Source organism: Leucoraja erinacea, chromosome 2 (assembly GCF_028641065.1).
Source record: "Leucoraja erinacea ecotype New England chromosome 2, Leri_hhj_1, whole genome shotgun sequence".
Taxonomy (NCBI): domain Eukaryota; kingdom Metazoa; phylum Chordata; class Chondrichthyes; order Rajiformes; family Rajidae; genus Leucoraja; species Leucoraja erinaceus.
The window spans coordinates 85,939,982-85,963,380 of record NC_073378.1 but is presented as its reverse complement, the minus strand read 5'-3'; the positions used below and the strand labels follow the sequence as shown (position 1 = coordinate 85,963,380).

General features: G+C 42.3%; 1 protein-coding gene across 4 annotated transcripts in view; it reads left to right on the top strand.

The window, feature by feature from the left end:
* Positions 1-23,399, top strand: part of colq (collagen-like tail subunit (single strand of homotrimer) of asymmetric acetylcholinesterase) — a 102,931-nt gene that overhangs the window by 60,734 nt on the left and 18,798 nt on the right. For all 4 annotated transcript variants that reach the window (XM_055660227.1, XM_055660210.1, XM_055660237.1 and 1 more), the window contains one exon: positions 1,440-1,520. In XM_055660227.1, the coding sequence (XP_055516202.1) occupies positions 1,440-1,520 (81 nt within the window). The remainder of the gene's footprint in view (positions 1-1,439; positions 1,521-23,399) is intronic.

Sequence of the window (23,399 nt, the reverse complement as noted above, 5' to 3'; positions counted from 1 at the left end):
TATCCAAGATATACAAGGAGAAACATATACAGTATGTTAATTTCTTTCAGAAGCTATCTGGTTAAGGAGAATTGTTGGCCAGACATCAGGAGAATATAGGAAAGAGATTTGGAGCAGATTCAAGAAAGCTAAAAGATAGATTTTGGATACCATGATTAAAAAGGAGCAAATTAGATGAAACAAGATGCATGTTTTTCAATGCAGAAAGAGCTGTTAAAGTGGTGTGGGACCCATGAGGAGAGAGCACTGTCAAATTATTAATGAAGGTCAAGATATGGCAGATTATTTTAATATGCACTTGTCATTGTTCATGGGAAGCTAAATGTTAGAGCTAATTTTAAGGGAGAAATGAGCAAAATAAAAATTTAATATGTAATTGAGGCTAAAGGAAGACAAAAAATGCCTGTTTGGATATACCTGAGGATTGTAGGAAGAAATTGTTCATGGCTTGGAAATTATATCGCATTGCTCTGTAAGCTGTGGATGTGAGCCTTAGGTTTCACGATTGGCCACTGCAGTATCCAATTTTAAAAGGCCAGACACAGCTAATCTGATTAGTTACAGAATAGTTACTTTAACATCTGTGTGAGGAAATGTATGTCGTCACATGGGATGAAATTACAACCATGGCCCAGAGTTTGAGGCAAAAATAGCAGTGAAACTCTCAGCGCTCGCTGTTGATTGAATCGTAAATCAGGCAGCAACTTCCCACCATCTCACATGATCACAGAAACATTCAAATCAGGAAGCTGCTGTCGAAATTGTCCTGATCCTCTGAAAGCTTTGCAGTAACTTCATCGCATCCTGAGACCCTCTTTGTAACAGGCGGAAGCCCATGAGGTTACTGTACTCATGTGACAGGTGACCACTAAAATCTTATGAACATTGCAGAACATGTCCAGAGATTGCACAGAAGGGAATTTAACTGCTCAGTAAATGCTAATTATTGCCAACTTACATCTCTGGCACCAGAAATGATCTTTCTCAAATGTGAAGAATCTCATTCACATCAAGATGCAATTGAAATTAGATCAGAATAATTAATGAAAAGATTTTAGAAAACAAAGCTAATGCTTTACGAATGCTGCATATTTGTGTAAGGATAACAATTGTATAACAATGATAAACACAAAATACTGGAGTAACTCAGCAGGTAAGGCAGCATCTCTGGAGAAAATAGATAGGTGACGTTTTGATTTGGGACCCTTTTTCCCTACCTGAAACTTTACCTATCCATTTTCTCCAGAGATGCTGCCCGACATGCTGAGTTACTCCAGATTTTATGTCAATCTTTGGTATAAATTAGCATCTGACGTTCCTTTTAATTAAATTATATAACAATCATGTTTCACGGTTGGCATGGATAAAAGGCTTGTTTCTGTGCAGTATAGCTCTGTGATTAAGTACCTGACAGTTACAAATATTGTTTATTTTTAAAGGGAGAAATGGGTCCAAAGGGAGTACTTGGAGCCCCTGGACACAGAGGACCTGTTGGAAGACCTGGAAAGAGAGGAAAAACTGTAAGAGCAATTTTCCCTTTCATTTGGATGATCACCTATTTTCTATCTGTTCTATTTTTTTTCCTATTCGGATTTTGAATGGTGGTTTACTGTGCAATGTTATGTGACCTGTTATGTAATACCAGGAGACAGACAGATGTTCATCGGAAAAGGATAGCAAGCTGCTTCTCCTAAACAAATGATAGGGTTATTCAAAAAGCATTAAGATGGAATGGTCTTGCTCCACCTTCTTCAGATATAATAATAAAAGCACCATTTGGAGTAGCATGAAGCCATGTAAAGCATATTGGATCATATCGCATTTCTTGGTTGGTTTCTTCATTGTGAAATATGGAAAGCCTTATGTAGTGCCGGAGACCGGGGTTCGATCCCAACTACGGGTGCTGTCTGTACGGAGTTTGTACGTTCTCCCCGTGATCTGCGTGGGTTTTCACTGAGATCTTCGGTTTCCTCCCACACTCCAAAGACATACAGATTTATAGATTAATTGGCTTGGTAAATTAAAAATTTGACTTAGTGCGTGTAGGATAGCGTTAGTGTGCAAGAATCGCTGGTTGGCGCGGACCCAGTAGGCCGAAGGACCTGTTTCCGTGCTGTATCTCTAAACTAAAAAAAACTTAAAACCAAAGATAAAGACGTAAAGTACCATTAAATTTGAAGAGTGGGATGGCTGCCAGGTGGAGGGGTTAACCAGGAAACTTGCTGAAAATTCAAATACAATTCATTTCATGTGGAGTGGTCTGGTGATACGGAATAAAAGGAAAGATGTGTGTCTGCAGAACATAAGTATTTGACTAGTGCAAGTACTAATACTGCAGATACCATGTGTAGGTATGTTACAATACTTACCTTCAGCAGCGCTGCAATTCTGCCACTGGCCGTGTGCGAGATTTTGGCGTCTTTGAGGAGGGGGGGGTGGCGGGGTTAAAACGCGTTTTTTTTCCTACCTAGTCATGGATTATATTTGGTTGGAGTGCACGCTTTTGCTGAAGAATCGTTCCGACGGGCGTTCTGTGTTTTTAAAAAAAAAAAATTAATATATAAATCGCCCGACTCGTTCAGCGCTGGAGTCATTTTAAAATCAGCTTCTGAAGCCGTCAATGCCGACAATGGGGACGGATTTCATGTAGGTGACAGGTAAAAGAAAGCTGTTTATTTTTATGTATAAAAATGGTCCTTAAGATACCTTTAGTTCACATTTTAAGTTGCGAAACGGTGATTTAGTCCCCATACCGACCGGCAGTGTTTTTCATGCCGATATGGGGATCTAAAGCACTGCAAACCGCAACGTTCCAAATTGTCGCGTTCCAGAAAAACCCACTGGCAAGTTGATTTAAATGGCATCCATTAATTTACAGGTATTAAATATTAAATTCCTTCAATTTGGACTATAAATCCATGACAATGAGATTTTAAAATTATGTTATATTGTGAATTTTTGTGTGAATGTTATTTGGACACTTAGGCTATTTAAAAATGTTAATCTATTCTTAAGAAATTGATAGATGTTTAGATCTAGTAATTGAATTTTGTAATTAGCTACAATTAGGTAACTAACTAATTATATGCTTTAACTTCAAGTAATCTAAGTAAGATTGTTTCATATTTGTTTCAGACTGCTTCAATCTATAATAACTGAAAATTTATTTTAGTTCTCTTAATTTTTAAGAAGTATATGGCCATTTGACTGTCCTCGATCACAGCTTTTGAGTTAAGTCAATGGAAAAGCAATAGGGAACAAGATGCTAATTTCTGAGTATGAAAATGTCCATAACTTTTTTAATACTGAAGATATGAAAGTGAATTAGGTGACAAATTAAACTTCTTTTTATGCTTTATCTGATGGGATAAATTACAGACTTGATTTTTTAAATCTCAAAATGTTGTGACATTGCTACCATGTGACCAAATGCATTATCCCCAGTTGCTTTAAATGAGGAACATGGACTGGGGAGAAGTTATTCTTGGATATTTATAATAATTATTGTTGAAATTGAAAGTTAGTTTTTATAAATTAGTTTAGTTTAGAAACACAGCACGGAAACAAGCCCTTCGACCCACCGTGTCTGTGCTGACCAGTGATCCCCCCACACTAACAATATCTTACGCACACTAGGGACAATTTACAATCTTACCAAGCCAATTAGCCTACAAACCTGGAGTGTGGGAGGAAACTGGAGCACCCGGAGAAAGGAATCTCTGGAGTGTGGAAGGAAACTGGAGCACCCGGAGAAAGGTCACGCAGGTCACGTGGAGAACATACAAATTCATACAGACAGCACCTGTAGTCAGGATTGATCCCTGATCTCTTCGCGATAAGGCAGCAACTCTACTGCTACACCACCATGCCACCCATTATTTGAAAATTGAGACAATGAGAGGACTTTTGATCCAATGTGAAAACATTTTTGAATCCATTTAAAGTTCTTACTGGACACAATTTCACATCAGAGAATGTTAAGTATATATCAAGATTCTGTGTGGAGGTAAGATCAAAGTTGAACATTTTCTAAAGTTAAATCCCCAGGCCAATGATCAATAGCTTTGTTGTGAAGGAGTTCGAATGGAAGCCAGTCTTTATGTAGCATTATATGATTTTTGACTGCATCAGAATGGGAGGACGTCTGAATAATACGTGTGGCATTTTTTTACATTTATTTATTTATTTAGTTATAGTTAAGCATTTATTCTCCATTCCTAATTACTTTGAGCTGTCTTCTTGAACCACTGTGGTCCTTCTGATGGCAGTTCAAAAGTGCTGTTGGAGAGGGAGTTACAGGGTTTAAATACAGTGACCCTTAATATATTTCCAAGTCAGGGTGGTGTGTAGTTTGAAGGGGAATCGGCAGGCGGTGGTGGTGCCATGCACCTGCTGCCCTTGTCAGTTTCCGTGCGAGCAGTTGTCGCTTTGGGAGGTGCCATCAAGCTCGGCCAGAAACAGCAGCTCATTTCTGTGGACGGCCAACAGTGCAGAAGGTGTGCACTGGTAGGAGGGAATTATTATTTAGGGTCATGGATGAGCTACCAGTCAAGTGAGTTGTTGTACCTCTAGCCTCGTGAAAGCTGTTGGTGCTCACAGGGGTTACATTCACAGGACAGCTGAGCTACAAGTTGAAAATTGAGACACTGAATGGACTTTTGATCCAATCTGCTTCCAACAATGAAAAGTCAGCTTGGACACATCAGTGATAATTTTAAATGTTTTGCTTGCTCGAGTAGTTATCAGTGAATTTGCTCCCTAAGCTCAGAATTAATAGGATAGAGAGTCAATTTAATGTTTAGTGTCACTGAGGTCGAACAGAGGCATTCAGAATGAATTAAATGAAGAAATTGTTTTATCTGACCTGACATGGACCTGGTGGCCCAAATAGCCATCTTCTGCTCTATATTGATTCTACAACAAAATGAGAGCTACTGAAACAAGTGTTGCCAAGGAAATTAAGTAGAACCCGAGGACCTTTATATTGCGAACAAAATACTAAAAATGTATCTGTTTTTCAAATTCAAAAGGCATGTAACAGATTTGACATGAACTATCAGAGCAGGTGGAGCACAATTACGAAGTCCAGAGAGAAAAATTGAGGAAGGAGATAAAAATAAATCCTTTGTGAGATTGGAAAGTTTTTAGAATTGTATATCTCGGACTATATTAATCCTGAGCGCAACTTTATCCAGGTTCTTGCAAGCATACATGGGGAATATGATGGACCCTGAGATTTTCAAAATAACAATTCAGGGAGAACAATGCTTATAGTTTTTTGAAGTTTTAGACAATAGACAATAGGTGCAGGAGTAGGCCATTTGGCCCTTCGAGCCATCACCGTCATTCAATGTGATCATGGCTGATCACCCCCAATCAGTACCCAGTTCCTGCCTTCTCCCCATATCCCCTGACTCCGCTATTTTTAAGAGCCTTATCTAGCTCTCTCTTGAAAGCATCCAGAGAAACTGCCTCCACCGCCCTCTGAGGGGGAGAATTCCACTGACTCACCACTCTCTGTGAGAAAAAATGTTTCCTCATCTCCGTTCTAAATGGCTTACTCCATATTCTTAAACTGTGGCCCCTGGTTTTGGAGTCCCCCAACATCAGGAACATGTTTCTTGCCTCTAGCGTGTCCAAGTCCCTAACAATCTTTGTTTGGGAGAGTGCTATGCATCGCTAACTCCAAATGCCACATCTGTAGAAACCAAGTAAACATCAGTTTGGCTTTGTTCATAATATCCACACTGATTTAGGAGATTGCAGTTTCAAGTTGCATCATCTTTGCATGATCTTTTCTATTTCCAATAAAGGTTGCACATTTATGCAGATTGAATTGATTGATAGATACAGCATTGAAACAGGCCTTTTAGCCTACCGAGTCCATGCCGACCATCAATTGCCCATTCACACTAGTTCTATGTTAACCCACTTTCTCATCCACACCCTACACACTAGGGGCAATTTACAGAGGCCAATTAACCTCCAAACACGCATATCTTTGGAAAGTGGAAAGAAACTGGAGTGACCTGAGGAAAACTACGCAGCAACAGGGAGAAAATACAAACTGCATACAAACAGCACCCGTAGTCAGGATCATACCTGGGTCCCTGGTGCTGTGAGGAAGCAGCTGTACCAGCTGTGCCACTGTGCTCTCTTGATGATCTATTCCTTGCCTGCCGGCTGCAGCTGAACTTCACAATCAAAATCTCAGCAAGAATTATGAAAGTAACTGATTTTCTCTTCATCTTTATCAAACAAATTGCTGGAAAAGAGGAATAGCAGCTTCACAGGACTTTGATTAGGCTATATTGAAGCATTGTGGGCTGTTCTCATCACCCCAATAAAGTAAGGATGTGGTGGCTAGTGGAAAGGGTACACATGAGTTTACCAGAATGGTGTCTGGATTGTCAACCGCAAACAGAGCTTGGACACTTGGATTGTTTTCTCTGAAACACTGGAGTTTGAGGGGAGCCCTGATAGAATTATGTACAATTATGATAGACATAGATGGGGTAGATATTCATAGCCATCACCCCCCCCCCCCCCCCCCCCCCCCCCCCCCCCCCCCCCGTTGTTGTGCTGTGTTATTCTATGTTCTATATTAATATGTTAAGGGAAAATTTTAAATTGTATTCAAACAAATATGAAACTAGGCATTGTTCATGTCCCGTCAATGTACAACAGGCACTGAGGAAAGGTTGAAAAGGGCCTGAGGAAACTAGGTACAGGTGTCTATTTTGTGGAGTTTGAAAGAATGCGCAAAGGGAAAATGAAAGTGCAATTCTATTTCTATATGTACATCAGAATTAGTTACAAGTACATTGTGCACATTGCCCTAAATTAACAGGTAAACACATGGGCATTCATTACCAAAGTGAACTTAAAGCTGCCTTATGCCCACCTTTTCGTCCACCATGCCTATGCTGACCATTTCATTTACAAACCTTTGTGCACAACCCTCCTAACCTTTATAATTTTAGTGTTCACCTAGATCTTTTTCAATGTTGCGAAGCACCTATCTCCACCATTTGCTGGGTCCCATATTAAAACTATACTCTGGGTGAAAAAAAAAAGTTTCTTCAGATTGCCTCTTAACCTATGCCTTCTAGTTTTTGACGGGGAGGTGTTTTTCACTATCCACCCCATCTTTACCTCCATGAAGTCTCTCTTCAGCCCTTCCACTCCGGTTAAAATAGACCTGGTCTCTCTTAATAACTGATATGTTCCATTTTAGATGCATCTCCTCCGCATCTTCTCCGATGCAATCACATCCTTCCTGCAGTGTGGCACCCAAAACTGCATACAATATTCCAGCTATGGTCTAACTAAAGTTTTATACAGTTGTACTATGACTTCCTTCTTGTTGTTATTCTACACCCCGACTAATGGTCAATGCTCCCTACGATTTCTTCACCAGATTATTTATCTGTGCTGCCTACCTTTAGGGATCTATGGACATATGCAGAACAATCTCTTTGTCCGTAAATACTCTCAGAGCCCTCCCATTTGTATTGTATGCCCTACCCTTATTTGATCATACATACTTGGCTAATAAATTAATTACAATTACAATTATGCATCCCCTTGTCCTTACTGAGATTAAATTCCATGTGCCCATTTTACTAATTGATCAATATCATCATGTAACCTAAAACAAACTTCTTCACCATTGAGACCAATATCACTATTTCTCATGTAATCTGGAAATTTATTAATTATTACTCCAACAGTGCATTAAGAAAGTATTCAGACACCATCATTTTTTTTGACATTACAGCATTTACTCTAAAATGGATTAAATTCTTTTTTTTTTTTTTAATCATCAATCTACACACAATACCCCATAATAAAAAAGCGAAAAAAGGTGTTTAGAAATTTCTGTAAAGTAATTAAAAAGAAATAACTGAAATTTCACATTTACATAAGTATCAGACCCTTTACTCAGTACCTTGTTGAGGCACGTTTGGCAGCAATTGCAGCCTCAAGTCTTCTTGGGTATGATGCTACAAGCTTGGCACGCCTGTATTTGGGTAATTTCTCCCATTCTTCTCTGCAGATCCTCTCAAGCTCTGTCAGGTTGGATGGGGAGAGTCAATGCACAGCTATTTTCAACTCCAAAGACGTTCGATCGGGTTCAAGTCTGGGCTCTGGCTGGGCCACTCAAGGACATTCACAGACTTGTCACAAAGCTACTCCTGTGTTGTCTTGGCTGTGTGCTTAGGGTCGTTGTCCTGTTGGAAGGTGAACCTCCGTCCCAGTCTGAGGTCCAGAAAGCTTTGGAGCAGATTTTCATTAAGGATCTCTCTGTACTTTGCTCCGTTGATCTTTCCCTCAATCCTGACTAGTCTCCCAGTTCCTGCCGTTAAAAAACATCCTCACAGCATGATGCAGTCACCACCATGCTTTACCATAGGTATGGTATTGGTCAGGTGATGAGCGGTGCCTGGTTTCCTCCAGATGTGACACTTGGCATTCAGGCCAAATAATTTAATCTTGGTTTCATTAGACCAGAGAATCTTGTTTTTCATGCCTTTTGGCAAACTGCAAGCAGGCTGTCATGTGCCTTTTACTGAGTAGTGGCTTCCGTCTGGCCACTCTACCATAAAGGCTTGATTGGTGGAGTGCTGCAGATAAAGTTGTCCTTCTGGAACGTTCTCCCATCTCCACAGAGGAACTCTGGAGCTCTTTCAGAGTGACCATCAGGTTCTTGGTCACCTCCCTGACCAAGGCCCTTTTTCCCCAATTGCTCAATTTGGCCAGGCGGCCAGATCTATGAAGAGCACTGGTGGTTCCAAAGTTCTTCCATTTGAGAATGACGGAGGCCACTGTGCTCTTCGGGACCTGCAATGCTGCAGAAATTGTTTTATACCCTTCCCCAGATCAGTGTCTCGACACAATCCTGTCTCGGAGGTCAACAGACAATTCCTTCATCGTCATGGCTTGGTTTTTGCTCTGACATGCACTGTCACCTGTGGGACCTTATATAGACAGGTGTGTGCCTTTCCAAATCATGTCCAATCAAATTAATTTACCGCTGGTGGACTCCAATCAAGTTGTAGAAACAGCTCAAGGATAATCAATGGAAACAGGATGAATCTAAGGTCAATTGTGTGTGTCATAGCAAAGGGTCTGAATACTTATTGAAATGTGATATTTCAGTTATTTATTTTTAATTACTTTGTAAAAAATTCTAAACCTGTTTTCATTTCTTCCTTCTGGGGTATTGTGTGTAGATTGATGATCAAAAAATGAATCCATTTTAAAATATGGCTGCTATGTAACAAAATGTGGAAAAAGTGAAGGGGTCTGAATACTTTCTGAATGCACTGTACATTCAGATCAATTTTTTTAACGTACAAGACAAAGAGTAAGGGTCTCAGCACCAATTCCTCGCGTACACCGGTGCTCATGGGTTTCCAATTATAAAAGCATTCCTCCACCATCACTCTCTGTCTCTGATTCAAAAACTAATTTGGGATTTAATTTAAAATTTGCCTTGGATCGAATGAGCACCAACCTCTTGGACTAGCCTTCAATTTGGGATCTTGCCAAAAGCCTTTCCAGTCCATATAAACTACATGTAAGCTACATTAACTGCACTGCAGTCCTCAATATATCTTGTTACTTCTTCCAAAAATGATGTAAATCTGTTACTACTTTTGCTGATCCAAAATGCCTTTCTAAGTGGAGATTAATCCTGCCCCTCAAATTATTTTCCAATAATTTCCCTGCCCTGACATTCAACTCATTGGGTGGTAATTACCTTGATCATCTCTGCTGCTTTTCTTGAATCAAATAACTACATTTACTGTCCGCCAGTCAGATGGTACCTTACCTGTGGTCAACAAATTCCAAGGAATAAATATCGCCTGCCATTTGTCCTGATTAAGCCACAGAAAAGCCAAGAAAGCACACCAAAGCCTCTACTTCCTTAGAAGTCTGAGGAAGTTTGACATTTACCCAACAACTCTCACCAGCTTCTGCCACAGAAAGCATTTTATAGGGGTGCATCACAGCCTGGTTTCGAAACAGCTCCATCCAAGACCACAAGAAATTGCAGAGTTGTGGACTTGGAGAAACAGAAACATAGAAAAATAGGTGCAGAAGTAGGCCGTTTGGCCTTTCGAGCCAGTATGATCATGGCTGATCTACTAAAATGAGTACCCCGTTCCTGCTCTTTCCCCATATCCCTTGATTCCTTTAACCCTAAGAGCTAAATCTAACTCTCTCTAGGCCTCCACTGCCTTCTGTGGCAGAGAATTCCACAAATTCACAACTCTCTGGATGAAGAAATATTTCTTCATCTCAGTACTAAATGGCCTACCCCTTATTCATAAACTGTGACCCCTGGTTCTGGACTCCCCCAACATCAGGAACAATTTTCTTGCATCTGGCCTGTGCAATCCTTTAAGAATTTCATATGTTTCTATAAGATTCCCTCTCATCATTTCTAAATTCCAGTAAATACAAGCCCAGTTGACCCATTCTTTCATCGTATGTCAGTCCCGCCATCTCGGGAATTAACCTGGCGAACCTATGCTGCACTCCCTCAATAGCAATAATGTCCTTCCTCAAATTAGGAGACCAAAATTGCACACAATACTCCAGGTGCGGTCTCATCAGGGCCCTGTACAGCTGCCATAGGAACTCCTTGCTCCTCAACTCAAATCTTCTCACAATGTAGGCCAGCATGCCATCAGCTTTCTTCACTGTCTGCTGTACCTGCATGCTTACTTTTTGTGACTAATGTACAAGCACACCCAGGTCTCGTTGCATCTCCCCTTTTCCTAATCTGGCACCAGATAATAATTTGCCTTCCTGTTCTTGCCACCAAAGTGGATAACCTCACATTTATCCACATTATACTGCATCTGCCATGCATCTGCCCACTTACCAACCTATCCAAGTCACCCTGCAGCCTCATAGCACCTTAGCATAGCAGTTTACCTAACACCATTTCCTGACGAATGTGGATTCCCTTCAGTTCCTACTTCGCACTAGATCCTCGGACCCGAAATATTTCTGGGAGATAGTATGTGTCTTCCTTAGTGAAGATAGAACCAAAGTTTAAAGGGCCTGTCCCACTTGGCGATTTTGCCGGTGTCATATCAGTGTCACCAAAAGATTTTAAACATTTCAAAATCCAGCGGTGACAAAAGAAATGTTGCAACACTTGTAAAAACACCACTCGTCATACGTCATCACGGCGTGTCACGCTGCATCACACCGCGTATTTTTCGGTGACCTGATGCATCAGTCAATGATGCCGGCAGTCGCCGAAAAAGTCTCCAAGTGGGACAGGCCCTTAAGTATTCTGCCATTTCCTTGTTTCACATTATAAATTCACCTGTCCCCATTTGTCTTCACTAATCTTTTTACATATCGAAATAAGCTTTTAGTCCGTTTTTATATTCCCCGCAAGCTTTCTTTGAGTAAATTTCTCCGTCACTGTTGCCCAAGAGGCTTTGCACAACAAGATCGCTAACTAATCCTTCCTCATTAAGCAATACCAATTCTCAAATGGCCTATCCTCTAGTCGGTTCTTCTACATATTGGTTTAAAAAACCATCCCGTGTACATTCCAGGAAATCCTCCTCCTCAGCGCTGCTACCAATTTGGTTGGCCCAATCTATATGTAGATTAAAGTCACCCATGATATCTGCTGTACCTTTGCTACATGCATCCCCAATTTTCTGCTTGATGCTATCCCCAACCTCCCTACTGTTGCTTGGTGGTCTGTACACAACTCCAACAAGCGTTTTCTACCCTTGGCTATTTCGCAGTTCTATTCATTAATCTCCTATTTAACCAGCAATGCCACCCCACCACATCTTCCTTTCTGTCTTTACTTCCTGAATATCGAATACCCCTGTATGTTTAGCTGCCAGCCTTGGTCACCCTGGAGCCATGTCTCCACAATTCCAACTATATCATATTCCTTAACTCCTAACTGCACATTCAATTCTTCCACCTTATTACAAATGTTCCTCGCATTAAGGTCCAAAGTTTTCAGGTTTATTTGTCTTATCTCCCTTCTACCTTTTGCTTCTGTCCTCCTTTTATTTCCCTCTGTCTCCTTGCATTGGTTCCCATCCCCCTGCCCTGTTAGATTAAACGTGACCTTTCCTACACTCCCTTAACTGCACGCATATGCTCCCACATTGTTGACTCCACCCCCCCCACTTAGTTTAAACCCACCCGTGTAGCACTAACAAACCTGCCTGCCAGAATGTCGGTCCCCCTCCAATTAAGATGCAACCCGACCCTTTTGTACAGGTCACCTCTGCCCCAGAAGTGATCCCAGTGATCTAGAAATCTAAATCCCTGCCCCCAGCACCAACTCCTCATCCACTCATTCAGATCCCCTATCTCCCTGTTCCTACCCTCACCAGCACAAGGTACTGGAAGCAACCCAGAGATAACCACCCTAGAAGTCCTGCTTTTCAGCCTCCTACCTAGTCCTCTATACTTGCCTGGCTCAAAGGGCCAAATGGTCTACTCCTGCACCTATTGTCTATTGTCCTTCCTCTTCTTACCCACACCATTTGTACCTACACGCACAACTACTGCCGGCTGTTCACCTTCCCTCACGAGGACGTGCTTAAGTCGGTCTGAGACATCTTGGACCCTGGCACCAGAGAGGCAACACACCTTTCTCGAGTCTTCCCTGTCACCACAGAATCTCCTGTCCGCACCTCTGATAATGGAGTCGCCCACTATGACGTTGGTCTGGCCGGTCGAGCCTCAACGGCAAGTTTCAAGTCGCAGGCCATCACACAAACCAACCTCCCTTCCATTGACTCCTTCTACACTTCATGCTGCCTTGGAAGGACTGCCAGCATAATCAATGTCCAGACTCACCCCGGTCACACCCTCATCTCCCCTCTCCCATCAGACAAGAGGTACAGAAGTTTCAAAACGCATGCCTCCAGATTCAGGGAGTGTGGTCCTGATCTCCCACCTACCTTATTGGAGACCTTTGAACTATCTTTAATTAGACTTCATATGAACTACAGTGTTATACTTTGCACAATATTATGAACCGTTATCCTTTATCTGTGCACTGTGGATGACTTGATTGTATTCATGTTTAGTCTTTTCTTCGACCCGATAGCACATGAACAAAAGCTTTTCACTGTACCTTGGTACCCGTGACAATAATAAATTAAACTAAACTAAACAAAGTTCTAAAAATCCCCATGTCCCCAGCAATCTCTTTCCTTGCCTCTGAAAACAGCCTGAAATATATCTCATCGGGCCCCATCATTTTATCCACCTTTATGGGTGCTAAACAATATAATAATCCTTTTTAATGGTGAAATACACTCCCTGAAATCTACAACTACGATGTCTTTCTCCACAGTGAATGCCGATTAAAAGTACTAATGTAATTTCTTACCTATAGCCACCAACACCATGTATAGTTTGTTTCTTTGGTCCCTTTTTGTCCTCCTGCTGGTTATATACTAAAAAGCCTCAGGATTTGATCCATAATCATATTTGCCAGTGACATTTCTTATCTACTGCCAAAGGTTTCCAGTACTCTACTCCTACCATTCATTTCCACACATGGACACAGAGTGCTGGAGTAACTCAGCGGGACAGGCAGCTTCTCTGGAGTGAAGGAATGGGTGACTTTTTGGGTTGAGACCCTTTCTTTATCAAACTTAAATTCTCAGGCATCGAAGATTCACTGGACTTGCATCACTTACTTTTCACCCTTAAAGGAATACCCTACTTTATCTCTCATTATTTCATTCATAAAGACTACAACTTGTCAGGTACACACTTGCCTACAAGTTTTTTGCTTCCAATCTGTTCTACCTTATCATTTTGAAATCACCCTTCCCCAATACAGGACCTCAGTTTCCAAACTACATTTATCCCTTTCCATAACAATCTTGAAAGTTACAGAGCTAAAGTCACTATTGCCAAAATGCACTGACACTTTAACTGCTAGTCCAGTTTCCTTCCCCAAGATTAGGTCCATTACTGCCCCCTCTTGACCTGCAAATTGGCTCAAAGCATTCTTTGGGAAGCATTTTAAAAATTCCACTCCTTTTAAGACTTTCATAATAAAGCAAAGTTATTATTGGTGGTATTTAAATGCCCAATGACTCTAACCCTATTACACTTGTACATATATAATTGTGAAGATATTTAAGTAAATTAAATAGTGAGTAAAGGACCATAATTGATATCTTAAGTGTGGAATGATTATGCTACACAACGAACTCCCAAGGACGACGTGTATTAAATATCACAGATCGTTTACTGCTGGATGCCTGTAACATTGTTGATAAATTAATTACGATGGAATGAGACACATTTTGAGTTGCTCTCCAACCAGGATAGGTGTCTTTTCGACTTCATCCATCCCGTACTTTTTAAGAACGTTAACATCTGTTTCCTGAATGGGATTTTACCCTCACGCATGCAGAGTCTTTCCGAATGATTACGAATTTCATTCATGCAAGTAACTGTCACCATTGTATCTACGAGCATGTTTTAATTGACAAGGTGGACCCATGGCATATAATATCAGGGGACAGGAAATATTTGGGTCATGTCATTTCCTCTTCATTGCCCCAACCTCATGTTAATTTCCCTTCAACCTGATTTAGGACATACATTGATTTAATATAATTCTGCATCATGCTTCTTATCGAGTCCTCGCACAAGATTAGAAGTTGTACAGCCAGAGCTGAACACACGTCTCAGCATCTGCATACAATGGTGTCTGTCTTGTCACTTCTTGTGCATGGTGGTGGAAAGATTGGTGGAAACAGGGCTGTAATGTGAACGCTCTTTCCTTGACACCTATTTCATGCTATTACCAATTATTCTGTCAGGCTATGTCTTGATTTTCATGCATATTAAGCAGTTTATTTGTGCATTATAAATGCAGTTAAATTATGTCATCTTTCAGTAGTCAATTTGATGTAATCTGCCAACCCCCAGACAATACAGTTGTAAAATCTCAAATCATTTCCTCCAAAATAATCAGTGGGGAATAATGTATTCATTGTTAGTGCAAAATATTATTTTTGGAAACCCCAGATCAAACCTAACGTCTCAGAACTCAGGACGATTATTTGAGTTTCAGGAAGGAGCATAGTGCACAACTATGCTTTCATTAAGAAGCAGCTGCTTTGCCTTGGAACATTTTAAATGGAGTTTTATATTTTTAATGATTGTGGACAAAGACACTAATAACCCGAGAGGACACAAAATGCTGCATTTACTCAGCAGGTCAGAGAGCAACTCTGGAGAGCATGGATAGGTGACATTTCAGGTTGAGACCCTTCTTCAGACTGATTGTTGGGGGAGGAGAAGAAATCTGGAAAAGGGGAGAGGCAAGACAAAGCATGGCGGGTAACAGGTTGACACAGGCAAGAGGTGGGCAGGGGTGGGGAGAGGGGTTGACAGGCAGATGGTTGCACCAAGGGCCAGAGAAAAGAATAGGAAGAGTGATGCAGGTTTGAAGAGTTGAGAATTGTGAAGCCAGAGGGAGGAAAGTAACACGGGGAGAGGTGTTGGAGGAGAGAAATACGTGTGAGTCCAAGTGGGAAACAGGTGAGGGAAGAGAGAGGAGAGGGATGCGGGGAGAAAGGGGGAGGGTTGGGGGTAGTAGTAACAGTTTACTCAGAATTGGAGAATTCAACATTCATACTAAGTTATCCAGCCGGGAGATGAGGCGCTGTTCCTCCAGTTTGCATATGGCTTCACTCTGACAATGGAGGAGGCTGAAGGCAGAAAGGTCAGGTGGGTTTGGGAAGGGGAATTAAAATGGTTAGCAACTTGAAAATCTGGTAGGCCTTAACGTACCGAGCACAAGTGTTTAGCGAAACGGTCACCAAGTCTGTGCTTGGTCTAGCCGATGTACAACTGGCCACATCCGCAACTCTGGATGCAGTAGATTTGTTAGAGGAGGTACATGTGAACATCTGTCTCACCTGGAAGGACTGCAGGGGGCCTTGGATGGCGGTGAGGGAGGAAGTATAGGGACAGGTGTTACATCTCCTGTGGTTGCAAGGGATAGTAGCTGGGGATGGGGTGGTTTAGGTGGGAAAGTATGTGCAAAAAGGAATTGCATAGGGATCGGTCTCTGCGAAAGGTGGACAGGGGGGGAGGTGGGAAGATGTGACTACTGGTGGGATTACATTGGAGGTGACGGAAATATAGTATTGATATGAGTATGGTGTGTTGGATGCAGAGGCTGGTGGGGTGAGAGGTGAAATCCAGGGGAACTTTCTCCTTGTTCCGTTGGGATGGGGGGCAGAAGCAAGAGCATACCTATGTGACAGAGGAGACGCAGTTGAGGGATCAATGAAAGAAGGGGGAAAACCATGTTTACTAAAGAAGGAGAACATCTAGGAAGTCGTGGAATGATAAGCCTCATCCTGTGAGCGCATGCAGCAGAGACGGAGGAATTAAGGGTAGGGATTAGTATCTTTACAAGAGGCAAGATGGGAGGAGGTGTAGGCCAGATAACTGTTGGAGTCGGTAGGTTTATAGTCAATGTTAGTCAATAGTCTGGCTTGTACATGCTGGAATTTAGAAGATTGAGGGGGGATCTTATAGAAACTTACAAAATTCTTAAGGGGTGGACAGGCTAGATGCAGGAAGATTATTCCCGATGTTGGGGAAGTCCAGAACTAGGGGTCACAGTTTAAGGATAAGAGGGAAATCTTTTAGGACCGAGATGAGAAAATCATTTTTTATACAGAGAGTGGTGAATCTGTGGAATTCTCTGCCACAGAAGGTAGTTGAGGCATGTTTATTGGCTATATTTAAGAGAGAGTTAGATGTGGCCCTTGTGGCAAAAGGGATCAGGGGGTATGGAGAGAAGGCAGGGATGGGATACTGGGTTGGATGATCAGCCATGATCATATTGAATGGCGGTGCAGGCTCGAAGGGCCGAATGGCCCACTCCTGCACCTATTTTCTATGTTTCTATGTCTGTCTTTAGAAACATAGAAACAAAGAAATTAGCTGCAGGAGTAGACCATTCGGCCCTTCGAGCCTGCACCGCCATTCAATATGATCATGGCTGATCATCCAACTCAGTATCCCGTACCTGCCTTCTCTCCATACCCTCTGACCCCCTTGGCCACAAGGGCCACATCTAACTCCCTCTTAAATATAGCCAATTAACTGGCCTTGACTACCCTCTGTGGCAGAGAGTTCCAGAGATTCACCACTCTCTGTGTGAAAAAAGTTCTTCTCATCTCGGTTTTAAAGGATTTCCCCCTTATCCTTGAGCTATGACCCCTTGTTCTGGACTTCCCCAACATCGGGAACAATCTTCCTGCATCTAGCCTGTCCAACCCCTTAAGAATTTTGTAAGTAATCTTTCTATGTCTGTCCCCTGTGACGGAGAAAGGGAGATAGTCCAGGTGAATTACAATACAATACAATACAACGGTTTATTTGTCATTTGAGAGCAGGGTGGAAGTCTACGAGTTCTCCCAGTTGCTAACCTCTTTTATCGCCTCTTCCCATGAAAGGCTGACCTATCTATCCTGGGTTTCCTCTATTGACAGTGTGAGGCCACATACAAACTGGAGGAACAGCCCCTCATATTCTGCTTGCAAACCCAACAGTATGAATGTTGATTAAAATATTTTATAATGTGTTTCAATCTTCCACTGTTTTATATTCTGCCTTCCTCCAGATATACTTTGTTGTTATACTTTTTGTCCTATTTTGATTTTATTGAGTGCATTCAAGAGGAGGGAGTGATTTTCATTTCCCTTTTTGTATTTTAGCCTATTCATAATCCCTCTTTTGGGATAGTACAAATCCTTTCTTTAGTTCCAAAAAACTGTCAGTCACTATTATTAAGATATAATGCCAATGTTTCAGAATTCACAGGAAACGCAGATTCTTGAACTATAGAGCTTGGTGACTCTAATGGCATATTGCCTGATATTATTTTGTTGATATTTGTCAACTAATTTTCTATTTGATCTCTGCTGGTCAAATAAGTTTTCTTAGCAATGTTATCCATTTGAACAACCTTTGAGTGACCATATCCATTAAAAAATAGAGCTTGGCTATTCGTCAGCTTTTTTGGGGCCTAGCTCTGTTGAGTTATAAATGGTCAAATATGTTCCCTCACATGGTAGGAGGACCAGTCTTTTTGTCAAAGCCCAGTATATTTCCTGTTGAAGACTTCAAATGTGAATTGACTCCTTAATATAGGAGCAGTGTTTGCCTGGGTGGTGGATGCTTTCATTAATTCAAGAGAAAGGAAGATCCCATGTCTATTTTCAACCACCAGCTAATAACTGTACAACTGAGTCAGCATCTGGACTTGGTATTCTATTTGCAACACGTGCTGTTGGATTCTTGTCATAGTCTAATTTTATAAGACTATGAAATATATATTTTATTAATGTCAAGTATTATTTTGACAGATTTGTAGACAAAAATAAAGTTTTTTGGCATGATTTAGTCATCAGCTGTCTGGAGCTAGAGCTTAGACCTGCTAATGTTAATGATGCCATATCCTTACAAGTTTCCTTGGTGTTGTATTACATGTTTAATTTCTTCCTTCTAGTCATAACCAAGAAAATAATATGGCAGGGGGGAAATAAGGAGCAGGAAAGGATGTTTTAAACTATATACATTAATTCCTATTTTAAAATAATGAATTTTTGATACCGTAATTTAAATCAAAATGTGTTACACACAGTAGTAGTAGTAGTAGGCCAAGAAGGATGCTTTGAACTTGGACATTTTTTAAAGGTAGTAGAATTTGTATCTTGCTGGGGAATGTGTGTTGGTTGCCCAATTAACCAGTGCCCATTGATCCTCATGCAAAATACACCAACAATTTGTAATCCCTTCTCATTATCACAATTAGATTTTCCAACCAGAACCAAGCAAGGTTTTATTGAGTGACAAGTATCTTTTGACATAAGCCGTTATTGAAACAATTATTTTGCCTCAGCGCAGAGAGGAGTCAAGTCAAGTCAAGTTTATTCGTCACATACACATACGAGATGTGCAGTGAAATGAAAAGTGGCAATGCTCGCGGACTTTATGCAAAAAGACAAACAAACAAACAACCTGTTTCGCACACACATATTCTTTTACATATTAAATATTGTGGGCGGAAGGAAAAAGGTTCAGTAAAGTTAGTCCCTGTTGAGATAGGAGTTTACAGTCCGAATGGCCTCTGGGAAGAAACTCCTTCTCAATCTCTCCGTTCTCACAGCATGGCAACGGAGGCGTTTGCCTGACCGTAGCAGCTGGAACAGTCCGTTGAAGGGGTGGAAGGGGTCTCCCATGATTTTGTTTGCTCTGGAGTTGCACCTCCTGTTGTATAGTTCCTGCAGGGGGGCGAGTGAAGTTCCCACAGCGCTTTCGGCTGAACGCACTACTCTCTGCAGAGCCTTCTTGTCCTGGGCAGAGAAATTCCCAAACTACATGGTAATATTTGCGGACAAGATGCTTTCCACAGCCGCTGAGTAGAAGCACTGGAGGATCCTCGGAGACACTCTGAATTTCCTCAATTGCCTGAGGTGGTAAAGGCGCTGCCTTGCCTTACTCACGAGTGCTGCGGTGTGTGATGTCCATGTCATATCCTCAGAGATGTGGACTCCCAGATATTTAAAACAGTTCACCCTATCCACAGGATCCCCATTTATACTCAATGGAGTGTACGTCCTCGGATGATGTGCCCTCCTAAAGTCCATGATCAGCTCCTTAGTTTTTTTGATGTTCAAGAGGAGGCTGTTGTCCTGGCACCAGAGTGCTAGATCAGCCACCTCATCCCGGTAGGCCTTCTCATCGTTGTCTGAGATCAGGCCCACCACCACAGTGTCATCAGCAAACTTAATTATTGAGTTGGAGCTGAACCTAGCCACACAGTCATGTGTGTACAGGGAGTACAATAGGGGGCTGAGGATGCAACCCTGGGGCGATCCTCTGTTCAGGGTGAGGGACTTTGATGTATTCCCTCCCATCTTGACTACCTGGGGCCTGGCGGTGAGAAAGTCCAGGGCCCAGTTACACAGGGGGGTGTTGAGCCCTAATTCCATTAGCTTCTCGGCCAGTCTGGTGGGGACTATCATGTTGAAGGCTGAAGTCTATGAACAGCATCCTCACGTAGCCCCCCTTCTGGCTGTCAAGATGAGAGAGAGCGGTGTGCAAGACCTGGGAGACCGCATCGTCCGTGGATCTGTTCGGACGGTATGCGAACTGCAACGGGTCCATGTTGCGAGGGAGGAAGGCGCAGATGTGTTTCTTCACCAGCCTCTCAAAGCATTTCATGACTCCCGAGGTAAGGGCCACCGGACGGTAGTCATTCAGACAGGCTGGGGAGGCATTTTTTGGTACCGGTACAATGATGGATTTTTTGAAGCAGGCAGGGACCACGGACTTGTCCAGGGAGAGGTTGAATAATGTAGTGAGCACTGGAGCTAGCTGCGTAGCACAGGACTTGAGTACTCGCCCCGAGATGCCATCGGGGCCTGCAGCTTTCCTCGTGTTCACCCGTGTCAGAGCCCTCCTCACGTCGTGCTCGGACAGCGAGAATGTGTGCGCATTCCTCCCTTTAGCTTCAGTAGCCAGCCCGCTGGCGGTATTGTCGATAGTCGGCAGACCTGGGGTGGTGTTGCCCATCTCGAAACGAGCGTAAAAGGAGTTCAGGTCATCAGCTAGGGAGGTGCCGGCACTTGCGGATGAGGGTGGAGCGCAGGGTCTAGGAACTCGCGGCAAAGTGAAGCCACGGTTTCAATTAATAAGCGGCCGATTCGCGAACGTGGAGCCGCGGATCATCTCCGCGGGCGGCGGGGGGTGGGGGGAAGGCTGTACATAGTACCGTCTGTAGCGGTCATTTTCAGACCCCGACAACAGGAGAAAAACGGAGGGATATCGATCGCTCTTTACCGCGAGTACTTAGGCCCCGATCGCATCTTAGATACTTAGGTCGGAGCACTTTATCCCGGTAAGTTTTCGCAGGCAGCTCCGAGATTAGCTGTTAAAGACTTATTACTCTACTACAAGCTGGCATTAGTGACAAATGTTTAATTGACTGTGTTATGGAAACATATAGTTTAGGCCCTCAATTTCATGCATGAATCAATGAATGAATGATTGAAAGGAATTAATGAATGATTGAATGAATGAATGAATGAATGAATGAATGAATGCATTTATTCACATTATAAAAGGGTGCAATTAAATTAATTAAAGTCCATACAGATAGATTTTCATAAATTCAGACGTTAGATCTTACCTTTCAGTTAGTTGATTCCCTCCTGGCTGTCTTAATCTTTGTGTTCCAGCACTTCTGCAGCGACTGCTTTCAAGGCTTTCTTGCACTTCCATCCACTTATCAGCACTTTCTTCAGCCTTTTTAATGCTTTTCTTACTAAATACAATTAACCTGCTGCAAGTTTCCACGACATTTATTCCACAGAACAACAAAGCAGAATCTCCAGTAAAACAGGCATCTGTGAAGCCCCCTCAGCCATTTTGTGTGCTAGCCTGAAGCAAAGTGCATGATTGGCCACCTAGCAGACAACTCAATGTTAAACGTGCTTTGATTGGACTAAAAAATTCCCGAAATTTTTCCGGGAATTCTAATTTAATAAAAATGTGCAAGTCTTCTTCATATCGAGTTTCAGGAGTGATTTATATAATTTTTTTTACACAATATGTGAAAATATCATGTAGTTTGGTGACTTGGGTCACAAAATCCTATTTCTAGACACATTTTTGATGCTCGGCCCACAGCCTAATGTTTCCTGATGCCAGGCCCGAGTTGTAGGCAGCGGTGCGAGCATTCAAGGCAACACGAACGGACCTGTCTACCCAGGGTTTTTGGTTCGGAAAGATGCTTACCCTTACCGTGGGGACGATGTTGTTGGTTATTGTTGCGATGAAGTCCGTGACTGCTTCCGTGAAGTCACTAATGTCACTGGAACTTGCTTGGAACATATTCCAGTCGACATCGCTCAGTGCATCTTGCAGCATGGCCTCTGACTGGTCGGACCACCGCTTTACGTCCCTCGTCTCTACCGCTTCCCGAACTATCCTCTGTTTATACTCCGGCAGTAGGAAAATGGCAGCGTGGTCAGAGATGCTCTTGTTTGCTTCTACTGGACAAAGTCACTTCAAAGACTGGGAAGCTTGCTGGAAGAATAGAGCATCCGAATAGAGCAAAGAGCAGGCACCTTAACTTTCAAACACTATTCTGGATGGCCTGTTACACAAGCTAGAAAGGAGCATGCATCATAGTTCCAAAAATTTGACAATCCAATGATAAACTGGTAGTGGGAGGTAGTCCCTCTGGAGGTCAGTGGAAGGAGAGAGCTACTAGGATGTGAAAGCAATTTTACAATAAAACATTTCTTCAAGCTCCATTTTCAGAATCAGTGAACAAATCAAAAAATCTCATCTGCATGCAACAGTCCCATTGACATTGCTTACCACATGCAATTAATCCTTGCCCTTACTGTTACACCGAGCTCACTGGTCCACCTCACAGACACAGCTAGGGACACAATATACATTGATTTAGCAGCATAGAAGTAACCAAACTGGTGAAGGTTGGCAGAGAGGTATCCTCCCTTAATCTCACAACCTTTTCACAAGATGCAGATGGTGTAAGATAGCTTTGGGCATTTCATCTTTCAAATAGTAAAGGACGTACTAAGTACTCGCTAAACACTGAGAGCAGAGAAGACAATGACGAGTTGTAATTTGATTTTAATACTTCCACCCACCAGCTCAGACCCAGGCATTTGGATGCAGGGGGTTAGACCCAGCATGGGCATGTGGATCACCTGCCGTGATGCCTGCTGCTGCCACCTGGAGAAAGTCAGGTGTGATTAAGTTAAAGAAAGCTCTGGGCTGACCTATGTCATGCAGAGCCGTCCAGGTTTGACTATGCACCTCTGCCTGCAACTGCAGTCATGACAGTAACCATGTTCTTCAAGAATTTCACTTTCTATACCCTGTGAAAATATTATCATAAACACCCCGTTGCCGGAGAATGTTGATGCAATGAGCCCTCAGACTCACAGGTCTTAAGTTTGATCAAGCAGGTTGATCATTCTGCGTGAGTTTTAAAGCGGGACCTTTAATTTCTGGTCAGATCTGATGTTAAACAATTAATTATCTGTGGAGCAAAGAACAAGGTGAATAATACAGAGAGGCTTACCGTCCTAAAGCCGTGGTGTGTCAGCTGAAAGTGGAAGCATAACAGTGGAACAACAGGTGGGAAAGATAAAACAGATGACACTGTGAGCACAGGATTAGCATCAAGTAATTTACCAGGAAACAGCTCTCTCACAGCAGTTGGCTTGGCAAGGTTCCACAATTATCCATGAGGGTTATAGGGTCATTTGGAGGTTGTAACAAATTAGGTGCACACCACT